At 39.4% G+C, this 24210-nt stretch overlaps 1 protein-coding gene across 1 annotated transcript; it reads left to right on the top strand.

Moving 5' to 3' along the window:
- Window positions 1-2917: 2917 nt before the first annotated feature.
- NCF4 (neutrophil cytosolic factor 4) lies at window positions 2918-23021 on the top strand (the record flags this gene model as incomplete). The annotated part of the gene is made up of 12 exons (XM_084205406.1): window positions 2918-2996; window positions 11115-11201; window positions 13117-13201; window positions 14356-14509; window positions 14813-14883; window positions 16284-16411; window positions 17377-17434; window positions 18975-19073; window positions 19816-19946; window positions 20042-20107; window positions 20894-21118; window positions 22985-23021. Exons 2-12 carry the CDS (start codon window positions 11170-11172, stop codon window positions 23019-23021), a joined length of 1086 nt encoding a protein of 361 aa, XP_084061532.1. The 5' UTR covers window positions 2918-2996; window positions 11115-11169.
- Window positions 23022-24210: the final 1189 nt, after the last annotated feature.

Here is a 24210-nt window from a genome sequence, read left to right as displayed (position 1 = left end):
CTGAATCAGGTCTATTTATAAAACTCTGCAGCCTTTCTGACTGCTCACTAGTTAACAGCCTAAAGAGCCCAATTTCAAGTTGTGTAAATGTTTCTTCATCCTTTGTTTCACTGTGTCAGCATGCCAGGCATGGTGAATAACTGTTTTATTTCTTATACTGAGACTGTTGATGTCTAAAGGCCACAGTATGAGCAAGAATAAAGAGACTGAAGGTGATGGGAGACAAACTACTAAGGCAAAAGAAAACCCAAAGAAATGTATTAGTTACTAATAAAATTAGTGCAGGTCTAGTGCTTGTGTGGTGCATAATTTTAGTCTCTCTATTCATTTTCATGGCAGACATATTTCTCTCCTCCCCCTTCTTGGAGCACTGAATACTTGAAGTGTCAGGCAACATTTGAGGAAGTCTGCTCAAAGGTACTTTACGCACCTCTCGAGCTCTCTTGACTATTTTACAAGTATCATTAATGCAGACCAGGTTTTCCCTGGGATTACCAGGTCAGTTTATAGGTTTCTTGGTCATTCCAAAGCTTCCCCACACACTTGATAGACTTGATGACAAGAGAGCTGATAAAGCAGGTGCAGGCCCAAAGCCAAATAATTAGTTGCTATTTAGGGGAGGTGCCTTGAGGAATTCTTTTGCAGCTTAGAGGTTCAAGTCTAGGAGGACAAAGGTTGGGATCAATAAAGGAAATAAAAGGTTCTGTGAAGAGAAAAGTAAGTTGAGGAGGAAGATGATGAGCTTGGGGAGGGATGAAAAATTTCACCATTTCCAAGGGAAAATGGCGAGGTGGGAAAAGTTGGTGATCAAGGAGAAAAGAATTTGCAGATGAATGAGACAGGAAATATAAGCAAAGCATGGAGATCAGTGGATTTCTTCTTTCTGTCAATCCAATCTGAGAATATGCATCAATACATTTTAATATGATGTTATAAAAGGCAATGATTTTGGAAGTGTTGATTTTACAGAAATGTGGGTTTCATTTAATTCCTTTTTTTTAATACAAGAAACTTAATTTTGTAGCACTGTATCATAGACTGTCTGAAGTGTTCATGGTTGCCAAATGCCTGAGAGATTTTAATTTAGGTCAAGCAGATTGTCTTGGCTGGCCAGTAACTCTGATGGAGGCTTTGGTTGTCTGAAGATAGCATCTGGTATCTGAACATAGAATAAGTAAGGTTAGAAGAGGCCACCAAATGTCATATATGGAATGAATAGCTCAAAGATGACCTAATATAAAGAATAGGTTAAAATTTCTAGTCAAAGTTTGCACATTTCCCATGATAGAGATCCCACAGTCTTTCTAGGCCCTTGTTCAAGTTGAATTGTTTTTTCTTATCTCCACTGAGATTTTTTTGCTTGTGCAACTCCTTGCCTGTCCTTTCATTGTCCACGTAGGAGAAGAGTCTAGCTGTGTCTGCTCTTTAATTTCCCTTTGTTTAGTTGGAGTAACAATTATATCTCCCTCCCAGTCTTTTCCCTTTTAAGCTAAACTCATTTACTTCAACCTTACCTTGAATATTGTGTGCTCCAGCCTTATTTGTCCTTGGTTGAGCTCTATCAGACTGTCACTCTTGTTTTTTAGGGTCCAAAACAAGTGATGGTGTTCCAGATACAGTCTTCCAGTATTCCATATACAACCTGATAAGCATTTACTATACAAGAAAAATAATTACTCTTGACCTACTGGCTGTTTCACTACTGCAAAAAAACCCCAACAAACCAAAATGGAAGTATAGAGAGAGAAACAAAGGCTAAACAATGAAGATATATGAAAGAAGAGGAAAAAGCAAGGATTTGAGCAAGGCTTGGTCAGTAAAATTGCAAATGTTGTAGATCTTAGACTGTAGCTGTGCTAGGCAGCCATGCTGTCAGACAGTGGAAAAAATGCTCTGATCTATTACCTTTTATGATGCAGAGGTCTTGGCAAGGAATATTACTACCTCAGGGCATCTACAGACTTTCAGGTACCAACAAAGTATATTCCAGGCAGTTCCCCAGAGGGTAAGGTCAGGATTCATCAGTTTTCCCTTCCTATCTCCTAATGTAAATCATATTGACATATCTAAGAGATATAATTTATAGTCAACCTTCTGGGTGGTCAACTTCACATCTCATAAATTAGATAGCCAGACACCTGTGGGTCAAGTTTGGAAATGCACTGCATTTCTTTAGAGAAAGGATAGATTCTTCCCAATTCTTCCTTACATTTAGTTGTTTCCACACATCCCTATTTTTACTTTTTATGTTACTCTTTTTGTCAGTTGTGCATTGTCCCTATTTTTTCCCTCATTCTGTCCTTTTTCTTCAGTGGAGCATGTTAGTGATTGTAGTAAATCAGTATATGAAGTTATCTGACTTTTATGTGTAATCTTTTGTTTATCCCACTTCCTAGATGTAGAATAAAGGACTGTGTTCCTCTTCCCAGCCTTCCCTCCCTTGTTCTCTTTCCAGAGGCACATATTTCACAATGAGATGAACTGCAGAGAAGGTTCAAAGAAAGTTCTCTGGATGTCAAAGATCATGATGCTGTCTTGCAGGTGAAAAGCAGAAGGAGATGTCCCAGCTCTTCTCAAATTCTAAAGAAAGATTTAAATTAGTCTCAGATGGGTCTGTGGATTATCATAGTACTCACTGTACAGCAGAGCCTGAGATCCTTCCTTTTTTTTTCTGACTAGGCTTGTGCTTAAAACTGCTGGTCAAAATAATTATCAGAGAAGAGGCATTAGTGAGGATGATGCTGTACCATCCAAAGAAATCTTTCCAAAGAAATCTTTAGGCAGTGCAGATTATTATGTTCTGACATAAAGTGTCTACAGTATAAGAAGTTACTGATCCAATTCTGTTATGAAAGTTCTTTTTTTAAATTTTTTTTTTAATCCTACAGTCCCCCCACTGTCTGTTTTTGATACAGTCAAGAGAAAGAAGATTGGAGTGGAGAGAGTAGAGTGGTGTGGGGTGTTCTCCTTCTGGCAATATCAGCACCAAGCAAGAAGTAAGTAGTATTGAAAATGGATTAATTCAATACTGTGGAAAGTGATGATTCCACTAAAAGGCACTGGAGGCAAAGAGGGGAGTCTGTTTTTTCTGGTTAGCTAATGGGAATACATCCAGTTCAATCCCCTACTGAGAACATCAGCCCATGTTTTGAAGGTTACTTGACCATTCTCATTTTAGCAGAATGTATTGCAGTACAGACTATCTCTGTGAGATGCAGAGATGTTAACCAAGGTGGGGAGAAAGAGAAAACAGATTCTTTTTCAAATCCTTGATTATAATATTGCAGAAATCAGTTTTTATATTATCTCATCAGGGCAGTACTAAAAGACCCTTGTGGCCAACAGCCTGATTTAGTTTTAGAGCAGCCAGACTGAATCTAATATGGGAAAAAAAGGGAAAAGGGTGCATCTTAACTTGACTGAGTATTTGCAATTGCTGGCAAATTCACTGGATACATCTTCTGACAAACTGGACAGGATGAGCTGGAGATAGATCCCTGGTAAATCTAAGAGCCAAAAATTGGCTAAACACCTTGGACAAGTTTGGAAGCTTGTTTCTTGTTTCTTGTTTGGCTCATTTCCTTGTCCCATCCCCCCTTTCTCTGCAGCAGAAGCAGTGTTGAAGGGTGTGCACTCCGTCTGGCAGGCTGTTGGAGGAGTCTCTGGCCTCAAATTACACAGCATGAGAACTCTGTGCACAAAATTAGCAGCAGAGTTCTGTGTATTAGGTGCCAGGGAAAAATGTCACATTCAGCAGAACTCAAGAGGCGAGATGTGGAACAGAAAGAACTGGAACAGGACATCAATCCCCCTCTACCTTTTACTGTTTTTCAGCAGACATATCTGAGAGTGTCACAACCACCTTGTTTGGACTAAGAATTATTTGGGTAGTAAATAGATTTTATTGTATGTCTTAGTCACAGGCATGTTTGATTTTTACTCCCCCCCACTTCCTCCCTTTCCTTTTTTTGAAGTTTTCTTTTTTGCCTTTTCACAAGGAAAACACTTTCCAATCATGAAAAAGTGCTGTTGCCATACGGTTTTCTGCCCTCTTTTCCACCTACCTGTGTTATGATTCCTGATGAGAAACCCACTGTTATGGCACTGCATTCACATCGTGCAACAGCTTGTACAAGTTGTTTGTAGTGAAATCTGGAAAAATGAATAAAGTGGTGGCAAATGAATAAAGTGGTGGCAAACAGGGCAAAGGCACTAAAGGAGAGAGGAGAAGCTACTCAAGAGCTGTGTTCTGTAGATATTGCCTCAGTAGCTGCTGTCTCATTCAGAAAAACTATTACAGCAAAGGTCGTGGTTTGGCGGTGTGTTTTGGCTTCTTCCATACATCATGGAAGTGGTAAAATTCTTGCCACACCACTGTTAGATTGTCCTGAAGCATATGAGTGAAAGAGGCTGCATTAGTATCTGCATGTGGAGATGGATTGCCAGGAGACAAAATGAGTTATTTGGGGCTGTACATGTACACACATGCACTCACTGTGTTGTCAGACCAGAATACTTTTGTAAGACAAAGTTATCAGGCAGTGCTTGTTTAATGTATTCCTCCCCATTCATTCTCCTCATCATGTTGATGTCTGTGCTGCGAGCTGGGCTGAGAAATTGATCTGTGGCTTATAAAACTGTTTTTACAGCTGGCTTAGTTAGCTGACGTATTTTGCAGCATAGCCTCAGATGTGCCATCCTGTGAGGCAGGAAAAAAGCAAGAGTGTGTGAAGACAGAGTATTTCCTAAGCTGTTACCATTACCATATACTGATTTCTTGAAATCACAACTTCAAAGTTCTCCAGTACCTTTGTTTGGCTCAGATTATTGAAGCAATCCAGAAGCATGATGATGCATTCCAAGATTAAATAGCACTCTGGGCAGAAAGTTATTCTTCATTTCCTTTCCTTGTTCTTTTCTGTAGTAGGACAGGCCTGTTGGCTACTGCTGTTTAACATATGTGATAGTTTAGCCACTACAGTCTTTTCTGAGGGTTTGGGAATCTGTTCTAAGGCCTGGCATCAGAGCATTACTGGCACATTTTAAAAGAGCAACCTTTTTATATTGTCTTCTGTTTGCACTGCAGGTGATTTTGAGCGCAGGTGGGTTGCAAAGGATAATGGTTGTAGTTTGTCACTTTTTTCCTGATTTTCTGTCACTATAGGACACGAAAGAACACAAGTGCACACTGCTGTTCTCAAGGTGAAGAAAAAAGGGAACGTTTAATTTCTGACTCCAACATTTATAGATTTCCAAAAGTGACAGTGGATTGGAGAGTGACAGTGCCACCTCTCCAATGACACTGGACAAACCAACAGTCGATCAAATTTCTCTTCCTCCATAAAAGAATGCAAAACAATGAATTATTTACAGAAAGTGTGTGAGAAAGTTCGTTACAAGAATGTAAACATCAGAACGCTTAGAAAATCTTAAAAAATCAGGGTGACAATTTTCCCCAAGAATTATACCTCTACTGAGCATTTTTCCTTCTCACCTCCCCCCTCATGAGAAAAGTCTTAGTCAGCCCAATTTTACAGATGGCAAAGCTAAGGCAGAAGGAATTACACACAGCAAGGCAGTGGCTGAACTTGCTATGGCAGTTAATTAAGAGGTCTCTTGTTCAGACCCAGTTTCACATAACAAGGCAGCCTTCTGCCTATTGAGGTGTGGGAGACATAAACTCCAGCCTTCCACACTTGAAATGGACAGTTCAGCCACTGACTGGGGATTGAATTGCTTATTAAAATGTTAATTGGTGCATTTATTCCATGAGTTTATCTTTCAAGGAATGAAGGCTGGGGTAATAAAAGGCCAGTAGGTGAGGCAGCAGGTGAGGCAGGCCATAAGTATATGTTGTGAGGAATAGACAGAACAGAACTTTAAATCACCAGACTTTGCTATTTATTGCCTCTCTATTTGCCACTTGCCTGCCTATCCTAATCTCTAGCCCCCTTGCCCCCTGATTTTATTAAGGAATCTTGTCCCAATTTATGAAATGTTAGAAAATGAGTCATAAACTCTCTAAAAGGAGCAGACTGGATATTTCTGCACCAGAAAATTGTGCTTCTTTGATTATATCAGTGTATCTTAAGTAGTACAACTCCCCTAGGGTAAAGACAATTATACCAGTGTAAAAGTGCATATCCAAATATAGCTGAGTCCCGAATGAGAAGGTACCTTTGTACCAGTAATAACTAGGTCCACAGCAAGGGACAGATTTATTACCTTACCTTTAGACACCTGAGGTGACAAAACTGGGAATATAGCCATTTCATAATTCATGTATATTCCTAGGAGACAGATAAAACCTTCATAGGGAGAATTGGACCACTTGAGGTCTTATTTACTGACCAGTGGTACCTGTCTTGCTTCACTTTTCAGAAAACTTCACTTAACTACAGGCACTTATCTAAAGTTCCTAAATAAGGTAAAAGAAATTTGGTCACAGGATTTCTTCAAATGGATAGGGAAATTAAACTGTTAGGAACAGTGTAGGCTGATTTGAATAAATCACCGCACAAATTTTAGCAAATCTCAACCCTGTTTTGCCATTTAAAAAAGTTCAGTGAAATTTTTTTGAGTAATTTTAACAGGTCTTTTGAACTTGTGAAATAGATGAAGCAGAATTTTCTTTGCCTTGAGTAGCAATCACTCACACAAAATTTTTGATTCTCAAAATGATTAGGAGATGTACAAAAACCATCCTGCCGCAAAGGTGCACTGCTACTGTGCACTAAAAGTAGGTTTTAATGTTCTGGAGGGGTAGCTCTTGTAGTCATAGCTCTTTCAGGAGTGCTTGAATGGAACTTTCCTGCTTTGTCTGCAATGGCCAGTTACCAGATTTTGACATTGGAGGAGTTAACTGGAGCACAGGGCTCCACCTCCAGCCCACATCTGTCATGCACAATAGCAGTGACAAGCTCTGCCCTATTTCTTCCATATTTACCTCTTTTATCCAGGAAGTGTTATGTGATCTGGATGAAGAAATGTTCTCTTGTTGTTTCTGAGCTTCCATTTTTCTCACTTTGTGTAGTCCTGGGTATCAAATATCCACATGAGCTCTGCATGAACAAACTGTGCATTGATCATGAAGGAGTTTCTTCTAACTCTTCCAATCTTAATGATTTTACTCTATCAGGAAGAAATCCTGTATATTTTTAAAAGGAAGCAGGTTTATTTTAAAAGAGGAATTGTTTTCCACTGAGAGGAAGATCATAGTACTGCTTGTGATACTGCTCTGCGTTAGAAAATCTGGTGAGATGTGCCTATTGAATCATGAACTGTCAAACCTCAAAATGGTACTCTTGGTTGCATATTTCCAAAAGAAAAACCTCACTTTTTTTTTCTTTTTTTTTTTTTTTCTGAAATCCTTATCTTTGCTCAAGCAGTAGAGGTGAAAAAGCCAGGATGTGATTTAGTTTGATTTTCTGAGAAGAATGTAATTTTAAAAAATGCTGCTCTTTCTTTAAGATTTGGTTCTGTAAACCTCTTCCATGTTGAGTAATAATTTATTCTGGAACTGACACCATTAAATTCACTGTCAGGAACAGTGGTAGATGCTGACCTTTAAATTTTTTCAGTCCAAGATGGATTATTTAGCTGTGTTTATATCAGCAGGGCATGAAAAGAGTCTTTTTCTGCAAATACCTGCTAGCTACTTTTCACCCTAAAAAAGCAATCATGGAAACACTGTCCAGATCTAATTCAAAGATCATTTCGAAATTCTATCAATCCATACTCCTGTGACTTTTAAAATCCCATCATAATGCGTGACAGGGAGAATATCCATACATTCAGACACTATGAATTGAGCCATTATCAAATTAAAAATACAAAACCAATTAGCTCAACTCTCAACTTATGTCCTCTTTGGGTTTTTTTTTTTAAGATTTCAAGTTCATAAAGATAGGACAACTTCAGCTTTTTTTTTTTTATGTTTTTTTGTTCAACTGTCCGGAAAGCATATAGGAAAAAACCAGTCTTATTACTTACCATTGTGCACACGGCCTCCTAAGGATTTTGTACCACTACCTGCAAAAGAACTCCAGAGATTGCAAGACAGACATCAATAGCTTATCTAATGTAACTTTTGTCCAGCAGTTTTGCAACTGTAATTAATTATTCATGTGCTATAATAAAAATAATTGCTAGTTTATACATAGCTGTATTTGAAAATGAGTATTGTAAAAGTCTATTAAAGCATTCTGTAAAGCTGATGGTCTGTACAAGTATTATTAAAGGAAAATGGAAAAGATCCCCAAACACTTCCCAAATCAGTGTTATTACAGTTGTAGTTCAGTCTCAAGCAACCACAGGAGTCAAGGCATCCAACTGCTAATGATGTGTATACTACAGAAACAAATATTCCACATATCCTTTGAAAACAATGGGTTGAATGAAAGTATGTTGCAAGCCAACTCTGCCATATGTGTTTGTATTTGATGTTCAGCTTCCTTGCAGTTATGGCTAAATGTTATTTCCTTTGCAGATTAATCTGTGATGAGATCAGACATCTTTTAACCATATTATTCTTGCTCACTTTCTCCCATTACTTTGAAGATTTAGTCTATGACTGGTGATTGAGCATAACTGCAAAGCACTTTTGTAAGATCAGGTGCATCAGAGAGAAGCCATTATTCCATAGAGACATGCAAAATGATACAGTTGCTGCTGCCCTAGCAGACATGATATGTAGTACTGTCACCCAAACTTGATTCAGCTGAGTATTTCTGCTACATTTTTTGGTTTGCCTTCTATTATTGGTTCATGTATCTCTAGTGATTTGGGACTACCTTCCTATTTTTCATTAAAATTCCTCACTTGCTTTGGTTGTTTGGTTCTAGCTGAAACTGACAGATTTTCAGGGTGCTGTGTATCCTTGTACATGTGTTTTCTAACAACAGGTGCATTGGACAGAAGGCCACAGTTTCACAGCTCACAGGCATGTCCAAAATAATAGAGTAGATTGTGAACTGTGAAGAGGCATATAGTGGTGGCAGCATATGGTCATGATTCAGTCATCTGAGGATTCTCTTAGTAGTCTCCTTTAATGAACCAATTTTAGTTTTGTATTCCTTGCACTTGGATGAATTCCTGCTTTCTCTTCTCTTGCATCTGTATTTGGGTTGGTGCATAGCACCACAATGACCATGCAGCCATACTGTGTGGATGGGTTTTCTCAAAACTGAGAGCTGGCCATGTCAGCTGATGAAATTGGGTACTCTCCTAGTGCAGGCATATCTCTTGACATAGGTACTGTTCAGATATCGGTTTTGTAATGGATATTTATTTCACTCATGAAATAATTATTTGAACAGAGAAAGGATGTGTATTTGATTAGAGACAGCCTATTTTCTCAGCCCAAATAATAGAAATGGTTATTTCTACTATAGTAGCCCAATAGTAGAAAGGGAAAGAAAACACGGTAGTTGAGGGACTGATTAGGCATAGAAGAACTTGGCAAAGCAGTGTGTCCAATCTTAGTCTCACAGCCTTGGTGATCCCTCTAACAAATCAGCTATCCACTCGTCTGAGGTAGAAATCTGCTTTTTGTCAGAAAAGCAAGGCTTTTTTCTGGCTGAGCTCAGAACAAGAAAATACTGCAGAATCATAAACATTCTTAGTAGGTTTAGCATTATTCTGTCAGGTTAGTATTATTACTAGCTGTAATCTCTAGTGGGGAGTAGTGGAATTGAGCTGCTTTCAGTTTGCTTTACTTATTTCACAGCAGAGCTTTTGCATAGAAAATTTGTCTAAGAGTTTCTGTCAACTTGTTTTCAAGAAGTCACATCCCGAGATAAACAATGAACATGTATTTTTGGACTGTGCAATATCTTCTATTAAAAGATGTACCTACATTGTATCTAGATTATCTGTCAGGACATTTGAAAAAAATTAGGATACCCTTTCTATGATTTTCTTGTCAAAGCTATGATATGGAGCAGAGTAGCAGATCACTCAGAAAATACAGTTCAGAATTTTGTTCTCCTGGTTCCTTCTGATCAAGAGACACCCTCTCAAATTCTATTATGGTGCCTAGAGTTATCCATGGAAAGGAGCTGGGTAAAGGATTTACTTCATTAAAATGCAATGCAATGCAGTTACTCTCAAGGCTGATGATTGCAGTTGTAAATAGAGTTTTATTTTGAAGGATGCTGGTTGATTTTTGCTCCATTCAGATGGGAATTTTTGTTCTTGGCAGCGGAAGGAGGAGAAGGAGGCAAATATGTATTGAACACAAAAATGGAAGAGTGTCAAAGACTGAAATGGAGAGACAAGGATGCACATAACAGTTTTTGACTGAGGCAGATAAGCTGTGTTACAACCTAGCCATATTGTTAAGAAATCATGGTTTCCTCATCACTTTCTTCCTGAAAGATTGTCAACTGATGTTATATAAATGCTTTGTCACTACAGTTTGAGTAAAAGCCAGGGCAAGCCGTTACCTTGTCTTTGTATGTGGCAAATGTGGGTTACTTTGAGCGCATGAAGCCAAAAAAATCTCTGGCCTTTAAAGGACTCCTGTCTTACTTTCATTGATCCATCCTTCAAATCTCATCTCCTGTGCCCGATGCCCTGGTGTTTGACAAGGCCGATTTTTCTGATGATACATTCTGCTCCCATTTTAAAATTTATTCTTTAGCTCCACCTCCTGGCTCTTGGTCCGTGAAAAGGAGGATCCTTGGGAATCACAGAGACTCAAGAAGGGATCAGAAGTATCCATCCTAGTTTACAAATATTAATGCAGAGGTATATATGGGGACATTTTAGCCGAGGCAAAACAGACTTTGCTAAGTCCACTCATACTTGCTTTCAACAGAAGCAAATATTTTGGTGGAGGGTGGACAATGGAATATGTGGCTCATAGCTTCTGCTTTTTCTGGGGCTTTCAGTTTCTCAATTGTGGCAGTTTTGAGACATGACAGACATCACAGAGCAGTCTCTCTTTATTACTGTTTTTCCCCTGGTACTTCCTCAAACTCATGGGGGTGGGGAGGTACAGCAGAAATTGTCTGACACTGAAACGTTAAAAAAAGGTCTCTGAGGCCTTGCAAAGGAGTCTTGTTTCATGCAGGGAGAATTACTTTGACTTTGTGTTCATCCTATTAAACCAGGAACTGCCCAAGAAGTAGAGGAATAGATCTTAGTCATCTGGATTTAAGAAGAACAATGTCTCTTCCCCGACAGCTGCGAGAAAAGAGGTAATGTGTTATATAGCCTGCTCCTGCCTCCCCACAAGCCTCATGTAACTCCTGTGATCTGTTTGGTTAATTTGGATGCAAGCATCTTTGGTGATTCTAAAAGACTTCTTGTTATTAGAACGGTGTAACTTCCACACTATTAGGCTGCTTAGGGTCAAGCAGACCATTTCTTAAGCTGGAGTGGACTTTCTTCTTTTTGTGGGGAATATTCACGACCTAGGACATAGTGGGTCATTGTCCTCTTTACAGCTGCAAAACAAGTTTCCCTTTTACTGTAGTTTATGATATGAGTGTTTGTGATATGACTAATTATATCTCTTGGTCTCCATAACCACATCCCTCTTCCCAGTAAGGGGTAGTATTTACAGTATGTGGGTGGTGCTGATTCATGGCATTTTCCTTGTACAGCAAACTATTGCAAGATGTTGCATCATTGCTTCAGCATTTCAAATGGGCTACGCCTTGTGGAAGTGTCTGGTTGGGATAGTCTCCTAGAAATATAAACTGAGACAACTACCACTTTTTTTTTGTATTATCAGAATATTTAACATTTTGTCAGCTTGGGATTTCTTAGATGATCCTTTTAAAAGTCTCTCTTTATCTCATTTGTTATCCTATTTTCCTCATTCTAGATGCTTTTTACGATGATGTTAATATAAATACCCCTCTGACAACACTGAGTTATAAGACTAAAGCAAAGGTGAATTTGTCTGCTGCTTGTCAAAGCTGTTGCACCAAGGAGGAGGTCATAGAGGAAAAAACACCTGCAAATCCATGCTTTTTTTGTAGTGTGGGCAGTGTAGACCAGTAACATGACTGGGAGGTCATATGGCTGCTCGTTAGGTGTTCCCGCAGGGATTCTTCCTTCTCACTCCAAATCCAATTCTTTCTAGGATCTGCAAAGCTTATTCTAACCTTGCCTACTACCATGCGTTCCTTCACACACTTTTGACATTTTCAAACAAGTGTCTTTGTGCTTGCTTCAGGTTATCTGCTGTGACTGGGGGGTAAATGCCAAGGTCTAGGCTCGATCCCTGTGCAGACCATTTGTTAAGAGTTGTACTTGATGATCTTTGTGGGTCCCTTCCAACTCCAAATATTCTGTGATTCTGTGATGAATCTTATCTGCTGTGATTGGGAGGTCTCTCTCCAAATATTTAATAGCCTAATCTTATTTTTCCAAGCCTCTTTAAGAGTTTGCTTTATTGTGATGTTTACAAGAAAACTTTACAAAATTTTGCTAGCTGATGTAGGCACCACTAGTTTTTGATATAGAACAATACTGTGCTTTTGTTTCTTTTTTCTTTTTCTGTTTGTGCTTGTCCTGTTATTTCTTTTCTTATATGTATTTGGTACATTTTATGCATCTTGCACAGAGTATAAAGTTTTTAGAATTTAGCTTTGTGCTGTCAGTTTCTACAGCACCTTGCATAACAAGCTCTTTTCTCAGAACTGTTTCCTATTCTCTACAGTAATGCAGTAATAATAGCAGCATAAATCATGATGTATAATGATCTCCTTAGAATGGGATCCACTGATGCAGAGTTCTTTTTGTAAATCTCCTAGATTAAGAAGGATTAAGAATACATCCACAGCTGATCACATTTCTCAGGAAAAGCTTAGTGGTTCAAGTGTTTGTTTTGCAGTCCTGTTCCTTGAGCAAGACTCGGAATGAGAGGGGGATTTTGCAGGCATAATGAATCTTCTCAATGGTCACTGACCTGTGCTGAATTTATTGAAACTTGACATCTCAAGATCAGACCTCCAGAGGAAGAGAATGACATCATGAGTTTCTAACATCTTGGTTTTGATACTAGAAAATGTGATATAGCCTATCTTTGCTCTGTGTGGTATAGGACACCTCAAAGCCTATTACCAATATGAGTAACCTAAATCTTCTGTTCTTGCTTCACAGTGATTTTGACCAGCTTCCAGATGATGTACCTGTTTCAGCTAATATTGCAGATATTGAAGAGAAGAAAGGCTTTACTAATTACTATGTAAGAAGGGAGATTTACCCTGCCTCTATGTGCCTTCACCCGTGACTTGTTTGGTTGGGGGAAGCAAAATGCAGTTAGTCTGGTGTAATTGCTTTTTGGTGTGAGTAGTTCCATGTGGAAGACTTCTCAGTGCTTTATTTTTCTGCAATGGAGTACAGTTATCTCAGATTCAATCTAAAAATTTATTTTCTGAATGAAATGTGGGAGATATCCTCTAAAATAATATTTTTTCCTAATATCTGACTTGTTTCCTGTTGGAGTGCTGTACCATTGGTGAAGATAGTGGGAAAGTAATTCAGAGGGTAGAAAGGCAGCGTCTTGCTTATTATTCCATGGTACTGGCAAGTTAGGATGCTCCCATCTTCACAGGAGGAAGCATATTAAGACATGAAAGACCACACAGGAAGGGAATACTAGGGAAAGGCACTAAGATTTTCTGAAGGTTTGAATATGCCCATCTCAAGTCTGACTTCTGGAGACATTGCTCATAAAACCCTTCCCACTGCAGTAGTCAGGTTTTTTTCTGGAATAGAGTGGTTTGGTTGCTCTGTCTTTATGTTTTCTGAAGGATCTGGCTGCAATGTGACTCAGAGGCCAGTGCATGTCACATTTTGGGTTCCTTTAGAGCAAAGCAATTTTGTCAAAAGAGAAATAAAATAGTGGTTGAAGGAGGTCAGACAATAATTTCTGCAATTGTGTACTTTAAAGTCAAAAAAGAAGTATGAATGCCTTCTATTCTGAATATCAATTCATTTAGATGTCTGTCTCTAGATTTAGATGTCCAAGGCATCTTATTGTAAAATATTTGTATTTCTCTCTGTAATGTATTTTGCTTGTCACTGAGGCAAAGTGTGCAAGCATAAAGTTGAATCTAGTAATTTCATGTTTCCTTTTAAGATTATATTATATAAAGCAGCCACAGGGGCATGCTTCATATGCAAGCTGGACCCACACAAATACCTTGTTATATCCTAGTTCCTGAATTTACAGATGCTTAACTGAAGTCTTGCTTTCCTCTCTTCTCCTGAGAGGATATTCCTGCTAATGGAGCACTGATCATATGTTCTTATTTTATTCCTATTTTATTCCTCACATTCATTTGATGAGTATTTATAAGTATGAACATCAGCCTGAATCCCTCTTCTCTGTTTCAGATGTTTGTCATTGAAGTAAAGCTTAAAGGTGGTGGCAGATACCTGATTTTCCGGCGCTATCGTGAGTTCTATGCCCTGCACACCAAACTAGAGGAGAGATATGGGCCAGAGAGCAATAACAGCCCTTTTACTTGCACACTCCCTGTACTGCCAGGTAAGCTGTCAGTACCAAACCTTTGCAGAATTAGCAGCTTTCTCAGCTCCAGGCTGCCCTAAGGAGGAATGCAATGAGAGAAGTAGTTGTGGCAAGGAACTAATTCCTGGCTGTGGATTCCAGAGAAGTCATGTTCCATTGGCAGCTCCTTCACTTGTAGTAAAGTTCATTTAGAAACCTAAAATTCTTTAGAAAATATGTAAATTTTTTTTGAGCTTCTACTTCCTCTTGATTGCTTCATTTCTCTGATAGTCTCTTATTTTTTTTTCCTTCAGTAACTGTTACAGGTTTTATGTTTTCTAGGAAAAGTTTTTGTTGGTGCCAAGAAGGAAATTGCTGAGAACAGGATTCCTATCCTAAATGTCTACATGAAGGTAAAAATTTTAAAGTAAAGAACGTGCAGTGACCATTGCAGATACCTAGCCATTGAAATCAGCTAAGGCAGACAGTACTGTTGGGGCTCTAAGTATCTGCTTCCTTCTGTTCTGCTTTCCTGAATACACAGTGCCCACACTGTGGTACAACCTGAAGTCCTCTTCCCCAGATTGTTAAGATTGTTGGGTCTGCTGGAGTATGCAGTTCACAAAGGGTCACTCTGTCTTCATATACAGATAGACATCTTTACCAAAGCCCCCCAAGATGTATGAGGAAACGGTGAATCTCCAGGTGCTGCATGAATACAGAGTTGGTGTGTGCATCCAAGGGATTAGGAGAATAGTGGGTGGGTTGTGCTTTGGCCCACCCACCATCAATTGCCCCACAGCCTCTTGCTCGCTCCCTCCTTCCCTAATGGAATGGGGAGGATAATTGGGAAATGGTAAAACCCACAGGTTGAGATAAGAATGGTTTAATAATTGAAATAAAGTAAAATATAATACAAATAAATAATTGTAATTAGAAGGGAGGTAATCAAAAAGACAGACAAATAAAACTAAAGAAGAAAATAAACAAATGATGCACAATACAATTGCTCACCACCTGCTGACCGCTGCCCAGCCAGTCCACTGAGCAGTGATCTCAGTGGAACTGGCTCCTGGGCAACTCCCTCCGGTTACATACTGGGCATGATGTCCTATGGCATGGAATATCCCTTTGGCTAGTTTGGACCAGCTGTCCTGGCCATGCTCCCTCCTGACTTCTTGTGCAGCTCCTCACTGGCAGGACTTGGGAAACAGAAAAGCCCTTGGCTTAGACTAAGTAAGCCAGTAGTTACAAACAACTAAAACATCTGTGTGTTATCGACATCATTCTCATGCTAAATCCAACACACAGCGCGGTAGCAGCTACTAAGAAGAAAACTGACTCTCTCACAGCCAGAATCAGGACAGGTGAACTTCTGAGAGTACCTGAATTACAGAGAAGATGCAGCATACATCAAGGAGAGATATTCTTTGCGTGCAGGTTAACTGAAGACCTGAACTTCAAATCTGTAAAAGTCTGAAGCACTGGCCAAGACTTCCACTCCTTAAGGCTGCCTTCTTTCCACAGTCATTCATGTTCTGAAAAGGAAAACAAAAAGCAATTTACTCCTGCAGTAAATCAGGTACAAAAAGTGTGAAGCAATACATTGGCCAACTCCAGGAATAAAGAGGAAAGACTGTCAGCTGTTCAGCTGTGTCCTGCTGAGTGAGAAAGGAGAGCAGGGAGATTTCTGGCAGTAATGAATATCCTTCATGATCCTGTAGGTCAGAGAGGCATATTTGTTACATGTAAATAAATAGAGAATTGGTCTCTCCCACTGTTACACTCTGCTTCCTGCTTGCTCTTGGCACAGAACCTGCTCTGCCTCCCTGCTTGGGTGTTGATGGATGAGGACGTTCGTCTGTTCTTCTACCACTCAACCTTTGATGGTGAGCAGGTGCCTCACAGGCTGAGGCGGCTTCGCCCACGGACACGCCGAGTGTAAGTGATTGACGTGTTTTTTTCAGCACTGCTTGGTGTAAGAGATGCTGTCCAGCATTGGGGGAGAGACAGATGAGGATCACCACTGTGTTTTCCAAGTGAATCCATGAATCCCTAGTATGAGGGTCTTTGTGGTGGAGTGAACACAGAGCATTTCTTGTTTTCAGTAATTTTGGACTTTTAAAATGGATGTGGTACTTGCATTAAAAGAAAATTCCAAAATGAGAGTATACCTTGGTTTTTAAAAATACTGTCCAGCTCTATCTGCCCTTATTTCTTTAATGGTAATCTCTATTACAATGTGCAGAATATACAGGCCAAGCTTAAGGACATAGGCTTGCACCACTGAAGTCCATGTGAGTTTTGGCACTGAATTCAGTGAGATCTGGTTCAGACACTAAATGAAACTGAATACTTAATTTGTTCCCATCCTTTGTCTAAACAGGGGCCTGTCCTACATAGCAGCATTGACACCCCTTTGGAGAACTGCTAAGTAGATGTCATACTTCTATTAATTCTTCTTTCAGCATTCCAGAGAAGGACTCGCTTCCTTTTCACCAACCACAAACTGTGCAAAAACTGCATGTGTGTATGATGGCAGAGTTTGAACTAAATGCCATAAATGCTAGAAACAATGATGCCCAGAAGGCGGAGTAGGGGACTGAGCAGTGCTGTGGAAGAGAGGTCCAGAATACTGACTGTATTGAAAATTCCATCTGTTCTCAGGAGCAGACACCGTCAGATTGCTGCTGCTCTGCACTGAAACTGAGAGAATTAGGGCAGTGTTGTTGCATCCATATTTATTTACTTCAGTGCTGCACACAGATTCTCATGCAGTTTCTCCGGTGATCTATGGCTTACAATCCCCCTAAATAGTAAAAGCACAGACACTGCACTACTGATTGTGTAGCATTTTTAATGACTTAGAAGGGTGTTTACCTCCCTGTTGTCTCATTTCTTTGCAGCAAGAGCATTTCAGATCAAGTGCCTGTTTTTGACCGCACCGCAGCTCCGCGGGCTGAGGTGAGTACTCTGCACAACCTGTCTTAGGACAGGAGATTAAACTCTGGTTTACTGTGCTACCTCATCCATCAGGTTGCCATTTTCAATTAGAGCTTGGGGGAAGAAAGTGAAATAAACAGAGAAAAACAATTGATTTTAACAACAGGGAATGAAACAAAGGATGGAAGGAGCTGTCCTATTCCTCATCACTTGAGTAATAAGAAGGTCCATGGTGAAATCAGAATGACAGGAGATTCAAAACTGAGACATGTACAACTTACTGCCAAATGGTCCACATTTGCATAGTGCTACCCATAAGTTAAATCTAAAACAGGCATAAGCTTCAGCTTCAGTGACTTCAGCATATGTTTAAAAGCTTTGCAGGTGAGGCATCTTAGTATTTTCTGTAACATAAATGCCCATACTCTTGTCTTCTGTGGTATATTTTCTCAGTATTAAGTGCATGAGACTGCTTTGTAATCAATATTTGTCTGAGCAGGGTTTTGCTTCCTGAAACATGTGATTTGCCATATAAGATTAAAATCCCCATGCATCTGCTTTGAGGTTTGTTGCTTATGTTCTTTATACAGAGAATGACAGGTCTTGGAACAGCCATGTCTCTTGGGTTTTATCTATTAATTTGTTAGTATTGAATATACCTACCAGAACTTTTCAACAGGTGAAAAAAGGCTTTTGAAGGGGCTAATAAGTAGACATCTGAACCACTAGCACAACAGTAGATTGTTTTGTTTTTTATTAAGAGAATTCTTGGCATTAACAAGACCAGAAGAGCAATTGCAACACAAAATAAAGAGCACCTTTTCATTTTTGCTCCTCTAAGACCATTTAAATGGCTACCATGTTCTCTAAGGACAATGGGGAAGATGTGCATTTTTGATAACTCAGCCACTTTAACTCTCCAACCTTTTGTTAGGGTGATAAATATGTATTTGCCTCCTTTTTTTTTTTCCCTTGAAGAGGGCATCTAAGTTCATTTCAACAGCACGTCAGTTTCCCAAGCTTTCCCACATCTCCCAGTTCAGCATCCAGACCTGAAAGCTAGATGTAAAAGCAACGTTAGTTACCCTTAAATTAAGACACAACATTTCTGCAATTTTTAAAGGCTCTTTGCGATATTTTGCAGCAAATCTAAAAGCTGTAAGGCTGCAACAAGAAATAATGTATTTTTTCAGTTCTCAGGATTTCAAGCTGTCAGTTGGCTTCAGCTCTGTTGTCTTGCTCTTAAGTGCTTTCAACTTATGTATATTGATTTCTCTGGTGTTCAGTGTTCTGCCACTTTAAGAATCCTTTTATGTAGCTCTCTCACGACTATGTTTATCCTAGTGCTTTCACTGCTTCTTCAAAGCAGTTTTGTGTGTGCTGAGTAGGAGAAGAGATTGTGAGAACTGCAGACTATGGTCAAATATATGTGACCTTATCCCAGAAATACATATGTGATGACAAGTCTTGCTGCTTTATGCTTTCTCCTCAAGAACACAACAGAAAGATTTGCTTTTGTAATTCTGTGAATTAATAATTTCAAGATTATTACTTTCCATAGGCACTGTTTGATTTTCCTGGAACCAATAAACTGGAACTCAGATTCAAGAAGGGAGATTTGATCTATCTACTCAGCAAAGTAAACAAAGACTGGTTGGAGGTAAGACTGCAATAGCAGTACTGAATTATTAGCATACCTTGAAATATATGAGTAGAAAGGGCTCTCCTGATCCTTGTGACCTGCCTCTTCCTTTCAAGGAGAAACTGTATCATAATCAGGTCTTACTGTCAAGACTGAATCCTTGATTCCAAATTAGTAACTGTTTGGTTCCTTGATGGTTTTTAGCTTACAAATTTTTTGCCCTCCATACTTCAGTTTTCATTCGCATTTGCTTCTGCTGGGATGTTTTTAAATTCTTTGGAAGTGATTAGAACACAGAAAGGCCACAGAAAGGAGATGGAAACTCCATTTCAGCGATTAATTGGTTTCTGGCCTCAGGGTGAGTTGATGTATGCTTCATGCTTCATACCACAACACACGTCAGCCTGATTAGAGAGAACTTGGGTAATGCAGCAGTGTTCTGAAAAAAGGGATGAGGGGAACATACTGTGTGTTTGCTGATATGGTATCTCTGCTTGCTCAAACACCACAGCCTTCCTTGCTAACCATCTGACTTGCATTTTTTACACACTGTTTCACTCCCCTGCCTGGTATTTGACTATGTAATTGTATAAGCTTTTTGTAGGGATGCCATCAGGTCACTTCCATAGAATTTCTTTTCTTGATTATAGTGGAAAAATTCTTACTGTTCTTTCTATGTACATTAATTGAATTCCAGAACTTATTGCATGTGGCCAAAATGGCATGGTTTTCTTGATTCTAACATTTCCCGTCATTCCAGGGAACTGCTGATGGTGCCACTGGGATTTTCCCAAGTGCTTTTGTGAAGATCATAAAAGATTTACCACAGCAGGAAGACACAGTTAATAAAGTTCGCTGTTATTACTATGATGAGACTGTGAGCACCATCAGGTAGTAACAAAATAGTCTTCCAGTTTGCTGCTGAAGAAACATCAACAATTCTCTTGTAATGATGTATGTAATGATTAGATGTGTTCTAAATACAGGGATATCTCAGTGGAGGAGGATCTGAGCAGCATTCCATCATTCAAAGATCTAATGGAATTGATGAGGTACAATGCAAGCACTTGGTTGTATAGTTGATACTCAAACATTTGGCAAATTCATTTTGGTTTGAGATTTTCCACATTCTACTTGGTCGTCACCATGTTTTGTGTATGAAATACTTTTCAAGTTCATTGAAGAAGTTACACTTTGACTTGGCCCAGGGCCATCTGTGCAGACACTAGTGCTTCTGGGGATTGTCAGTGAATAAGGAATGATACACACTTCTGACCCAGTTGTGATGGGTAGAAATTTCCATTTCCTGTACTATGATAAGAGCCATACTCCCATAAAAGCATCTTTTGTCTAGTACATTTCTTCAGGATGTAGGACATGGCCTTCTAACACTTGTTAAACTAGTGTTAAACCAGATTAATCTGGTGTTGAACATCAACAATTTAGAACATTAAATATTAGTAAATATTGGTAATAGAACACCTGTTCTAATACTCTTACGCTCCTCAGAAAGAGCAAAAATAAGTAGGCAAAAGTGGGTGGTAACCACAGTCAGCTCTTTTGCATGGTAATTCCATCAAACACACAGATTAATTGTGCCATTTATGTGGTGTTACTGGAAATGGTTCTTGGTTCTGGTAGATTTCTTAGCTTAAACACAACACAGCATGAATGTGGCTATATGATTTCTAGTACTAGCTGTATCAAGAAAGCCAAGACACCCAAGGCTTTGTGTGGCTTTTATCAAAATTAATTAGATTGTCAGTATATTGTTGATTATGTAGCACCTCCCAGGCATTCCTTGACTTCTGGGGATCCATCCATTTCTTTTCTCCCAGGCAGGAGTTTAACCAAGAAGACATTGTTCTGAATTACCGGGACCCTGCCGGTGATCTGATCCGCTTGCTCTCCGATCAGGATGTTGAACTCATGGTGTCTCAGAGCAGAAGAAGTCCCTCTGAGAAGCACTTTTTCCCTTGGAAATTGCACATCACTCACAAAGATGACTTGGGTGTCTACAACACTAGTCCAGGAACAGGTGCTACTCAAACAGTAGGAGCAATGTAAGTGCTATATAGATATCCCTCTCTGCAAGCAGTTTCCTTCAACTTGTCTTTGAAGTGTCCTTGAAATGAGTAATTTTTAGTGATATATTACCTTTCAGTGTAAAATCTGTACTTAGTTAAATTCTTCAGCTTTTTAGCACACATCTGCAATACAGACATCAACATAGAGACCAGAGAAAGTGAGGACTAGATAAATAAAATCACAGGCCATGTTTACAAAGCAAGTCAGTGTCAGCCTGCAATAGAGGTCTCCTGAGCCCCTAGACCTGCTCTAGTTTCTGTTCTCACTCCCAAGGCTAGTTATTTGTCTAGAATGTCTTCATAAGCTTTTGTTTTTTCTCTAGACTCCCATAAATTTCTCTTCATTTGCTGATCTGAAGGTTTGTGGGCCATTGTGTAATTATTTCACTCATGTTGGAGTCTGACTGGGTGTTCAGAGTTTGTTCTAGGAGCATCAAGAAAACTTCTTTGGATTTCAGTGAAGAAATTGCAGCCCATCTTAGCTTCCTTCATTTCCACTGACCAGTATATTGAATTCTTGAATCAAACCCAGAACACCTGTGGTGTTCCTTTTAGACCTTTATATAATTGTACAATCTACTTATTTTCATGTTCTGGGAGAATGTGTAGGATATCCTACTCAAACAGCAGTTTCTTCTCTATCTTCTGCTTTCTGGCACTGCTTCAAAGTAGAACTATCATGAAATTACTGTATCAGAGTCTTCAACAAATAAAGTTAAATTATAGTTTGTCAATTTTTATTTAAAAGTGGTTTTTTTGGGGGGGGTGGGCTTCTTGACAATATTTTACTAAAATATTACAAAATGTAACTTCCTGCTTCAGAGGCATTGTAGCAATGCAGTTTAGAAAAGAGATGAAGTAACAACGATTGTGTCAGTGATATTACATGCTGTGATACGTAAGAAAATTAATTTTAAGTTTGAAACCTAATGGCAGGTATGGACTGCAAAGCTTCTGGTGTGCAGGATTCTTTGTTACTTGTTCCTAGAGTTCAACAGAGCAAGTGGCACTCAGAGATTTTCAGTGACAGCTGGATCCTGTGATGTAACCAGCAACTCAGCATGTCTCTCTCAAAATGGAGAAACATTTTCAATGAGAAGGGAAAGGGAGGAAAGATGTCTACTGGGAAACAATTGTCCTCTTTTATAAGGGTGCTAGAAGAACATAAACACACTGGCCTTTGAAAATCAGGGCAGGGTGATCCCCCTCTGCCTTTAAACTGCAATGCAAAATAAATTCTTCCCATCCAGACAAGTTACATACTCCCCTAACTGTCTGCAGGTTTTATATGGACACCTTCTCACACACAGTTACCCCAGATATTCTCCATATTCTTTGTCTTGCTTTGCATGTTTCCCTTATTCACATGATAGGGGTTTTTTGGGGTTTTTTTGCTTGTTTATTGATGCAGTTCTGATGAGAGAATAACTGTGCTACCTGTGGTTTTGGTCAGTACCATGGGGATTGAGAGGAGGAGTAGCAGTGCAGGACAGACAGATTCTGCCAGTTATATTCTGTATCTGGGGACATATATGAGCCCCCCATAGTTTATCCCTGAGAACACAAACCTGAGCATGTCTCTCCCTTATGGCTGCCTAACATTCCTAAGGTTTATTTCTGAAGGCTACTGGGCCAAGTTTTATGCTTGGATTAAAAGATCAGGCTGCCTTGGATGTAGGATAACTTCAGATCAACTACTCTCACCGGTCTTCTTTTATTTCCTTTATGTACTATAGGACTTAAAATTTGTTATTAATTGTTGTTGAAATGGGTAAAACTTAGAAATATTACTAAAAGTAAAGAGTTACAGAGATAAAGGTAGTTCACTCTCCCCCAGTACAGATGTACAAACAAAAGTCCAGAGGAATCCCTGCCATGAAGATAGTCTAGTCTAGAGCAAAGCAAGAAACAGCACTGGAGTGGAAACCAGAAAATTTCTTTATTCATCTCTCTTACATCTTCCGCAGTCAGTCCTGTATCTTTCCTAAAATATATAAGTCTCGTGATCTGGTAATTGCTAACACATAGATTGGCAATGACAAACTTCCTTTCCCTCCCTTCCCAGTTAACCCAACTGTTCCATCTAAGTGCATGCTTTGGGGGCTAAAATAGGAAGTACAGACTTCCTATTTGGTGCAATTGCACAGACTTTCCTTGAAAGGGGGTGTCAGCTTCTCTGAAAGTGGCATTTGAGGTTCACAAAAGATGTAGTAGTTATTTGGAAGACTTACTTGCCAAGAAAATCCTGGGGTTGGTTTATACTTCTGTCTCCAGCTCTAGGCAAGTGTGGGTTTGCTGATCAGAGGATTCTGGTGCTGGGGGTGGCGCTGGACAGGGAGAGTCACCCATCAGGTTAAATCCTCTGCCTCACAGACACCCCTGGATTCAGGTAAGGGAATGGCTTCCTTTCTGGGGGGAGCATAATGGCAGAGGCTGCTCTCATACAAGGACTTGTGAGTTACTGGGGGATTCCTTAGCTGCAATGATTAATCAAGGGTTCAGCCAGCTGTTTCCAGTCCAAGGAAGTGGCTTTTGGGAATCTGAAAGTCAATAGGAATTTAAAAGGGGTTTTTCCATGCTTCCCTAAAGTAGAAAAAGTCTCAGATCTTAAGTAGGTGTGTGTATTATGATTTTGAGAGAGCAGTGAGAGATGATGAAAATGACTTAAATTCCAGTATTGAACAGTGTGGTCCGTGGTTCTGGAACTGCTCAATCTACTTTCACTCTCTATAATCACCAGGGGAAAAAAAATTAATTTCTTTGGTAGTTTGTCTACAATTTGCAATTTGTTTGCGGGCACTGAGAAAAGTTGAAGGAAATTCTCAAAGTGAACGAATATGGAAATCCATCCACTATAGCTCCTGGGAACTGTGTCATTGAGATCATATTTTTAAGGAAATTAACCACTGTTGTGGTTCATTAGAAAGGCTTTAAGCATAAAGAGCAGAAGAATGAAATTAATTTTAAGGATGAGTTCTCATCACAAATCAGGATTTTTTCCTTGTTGCTACTGAGCTGACCAAATCCCAGCACTTCCTTGGAAATGTACACTTCATTCTTTGCTTGCA

This window comes from Fringilla coelebs (genome assembly GCF_963513975.1).
Source record: "Fringilla coelebs genome assembly, chromosome: 5".
In the NCBI taxonomy this organism is placed as follows: Eukaryota; Metazoa; Chordata; class Aves; order Passeriformes; family Fringillidae; genus Fringilla; species Fringilla coelebs.
Note: the sequence above shows the minus strand (reverse complement) of the source record. Positions and strands in the feature narration are given on the sequence as shown.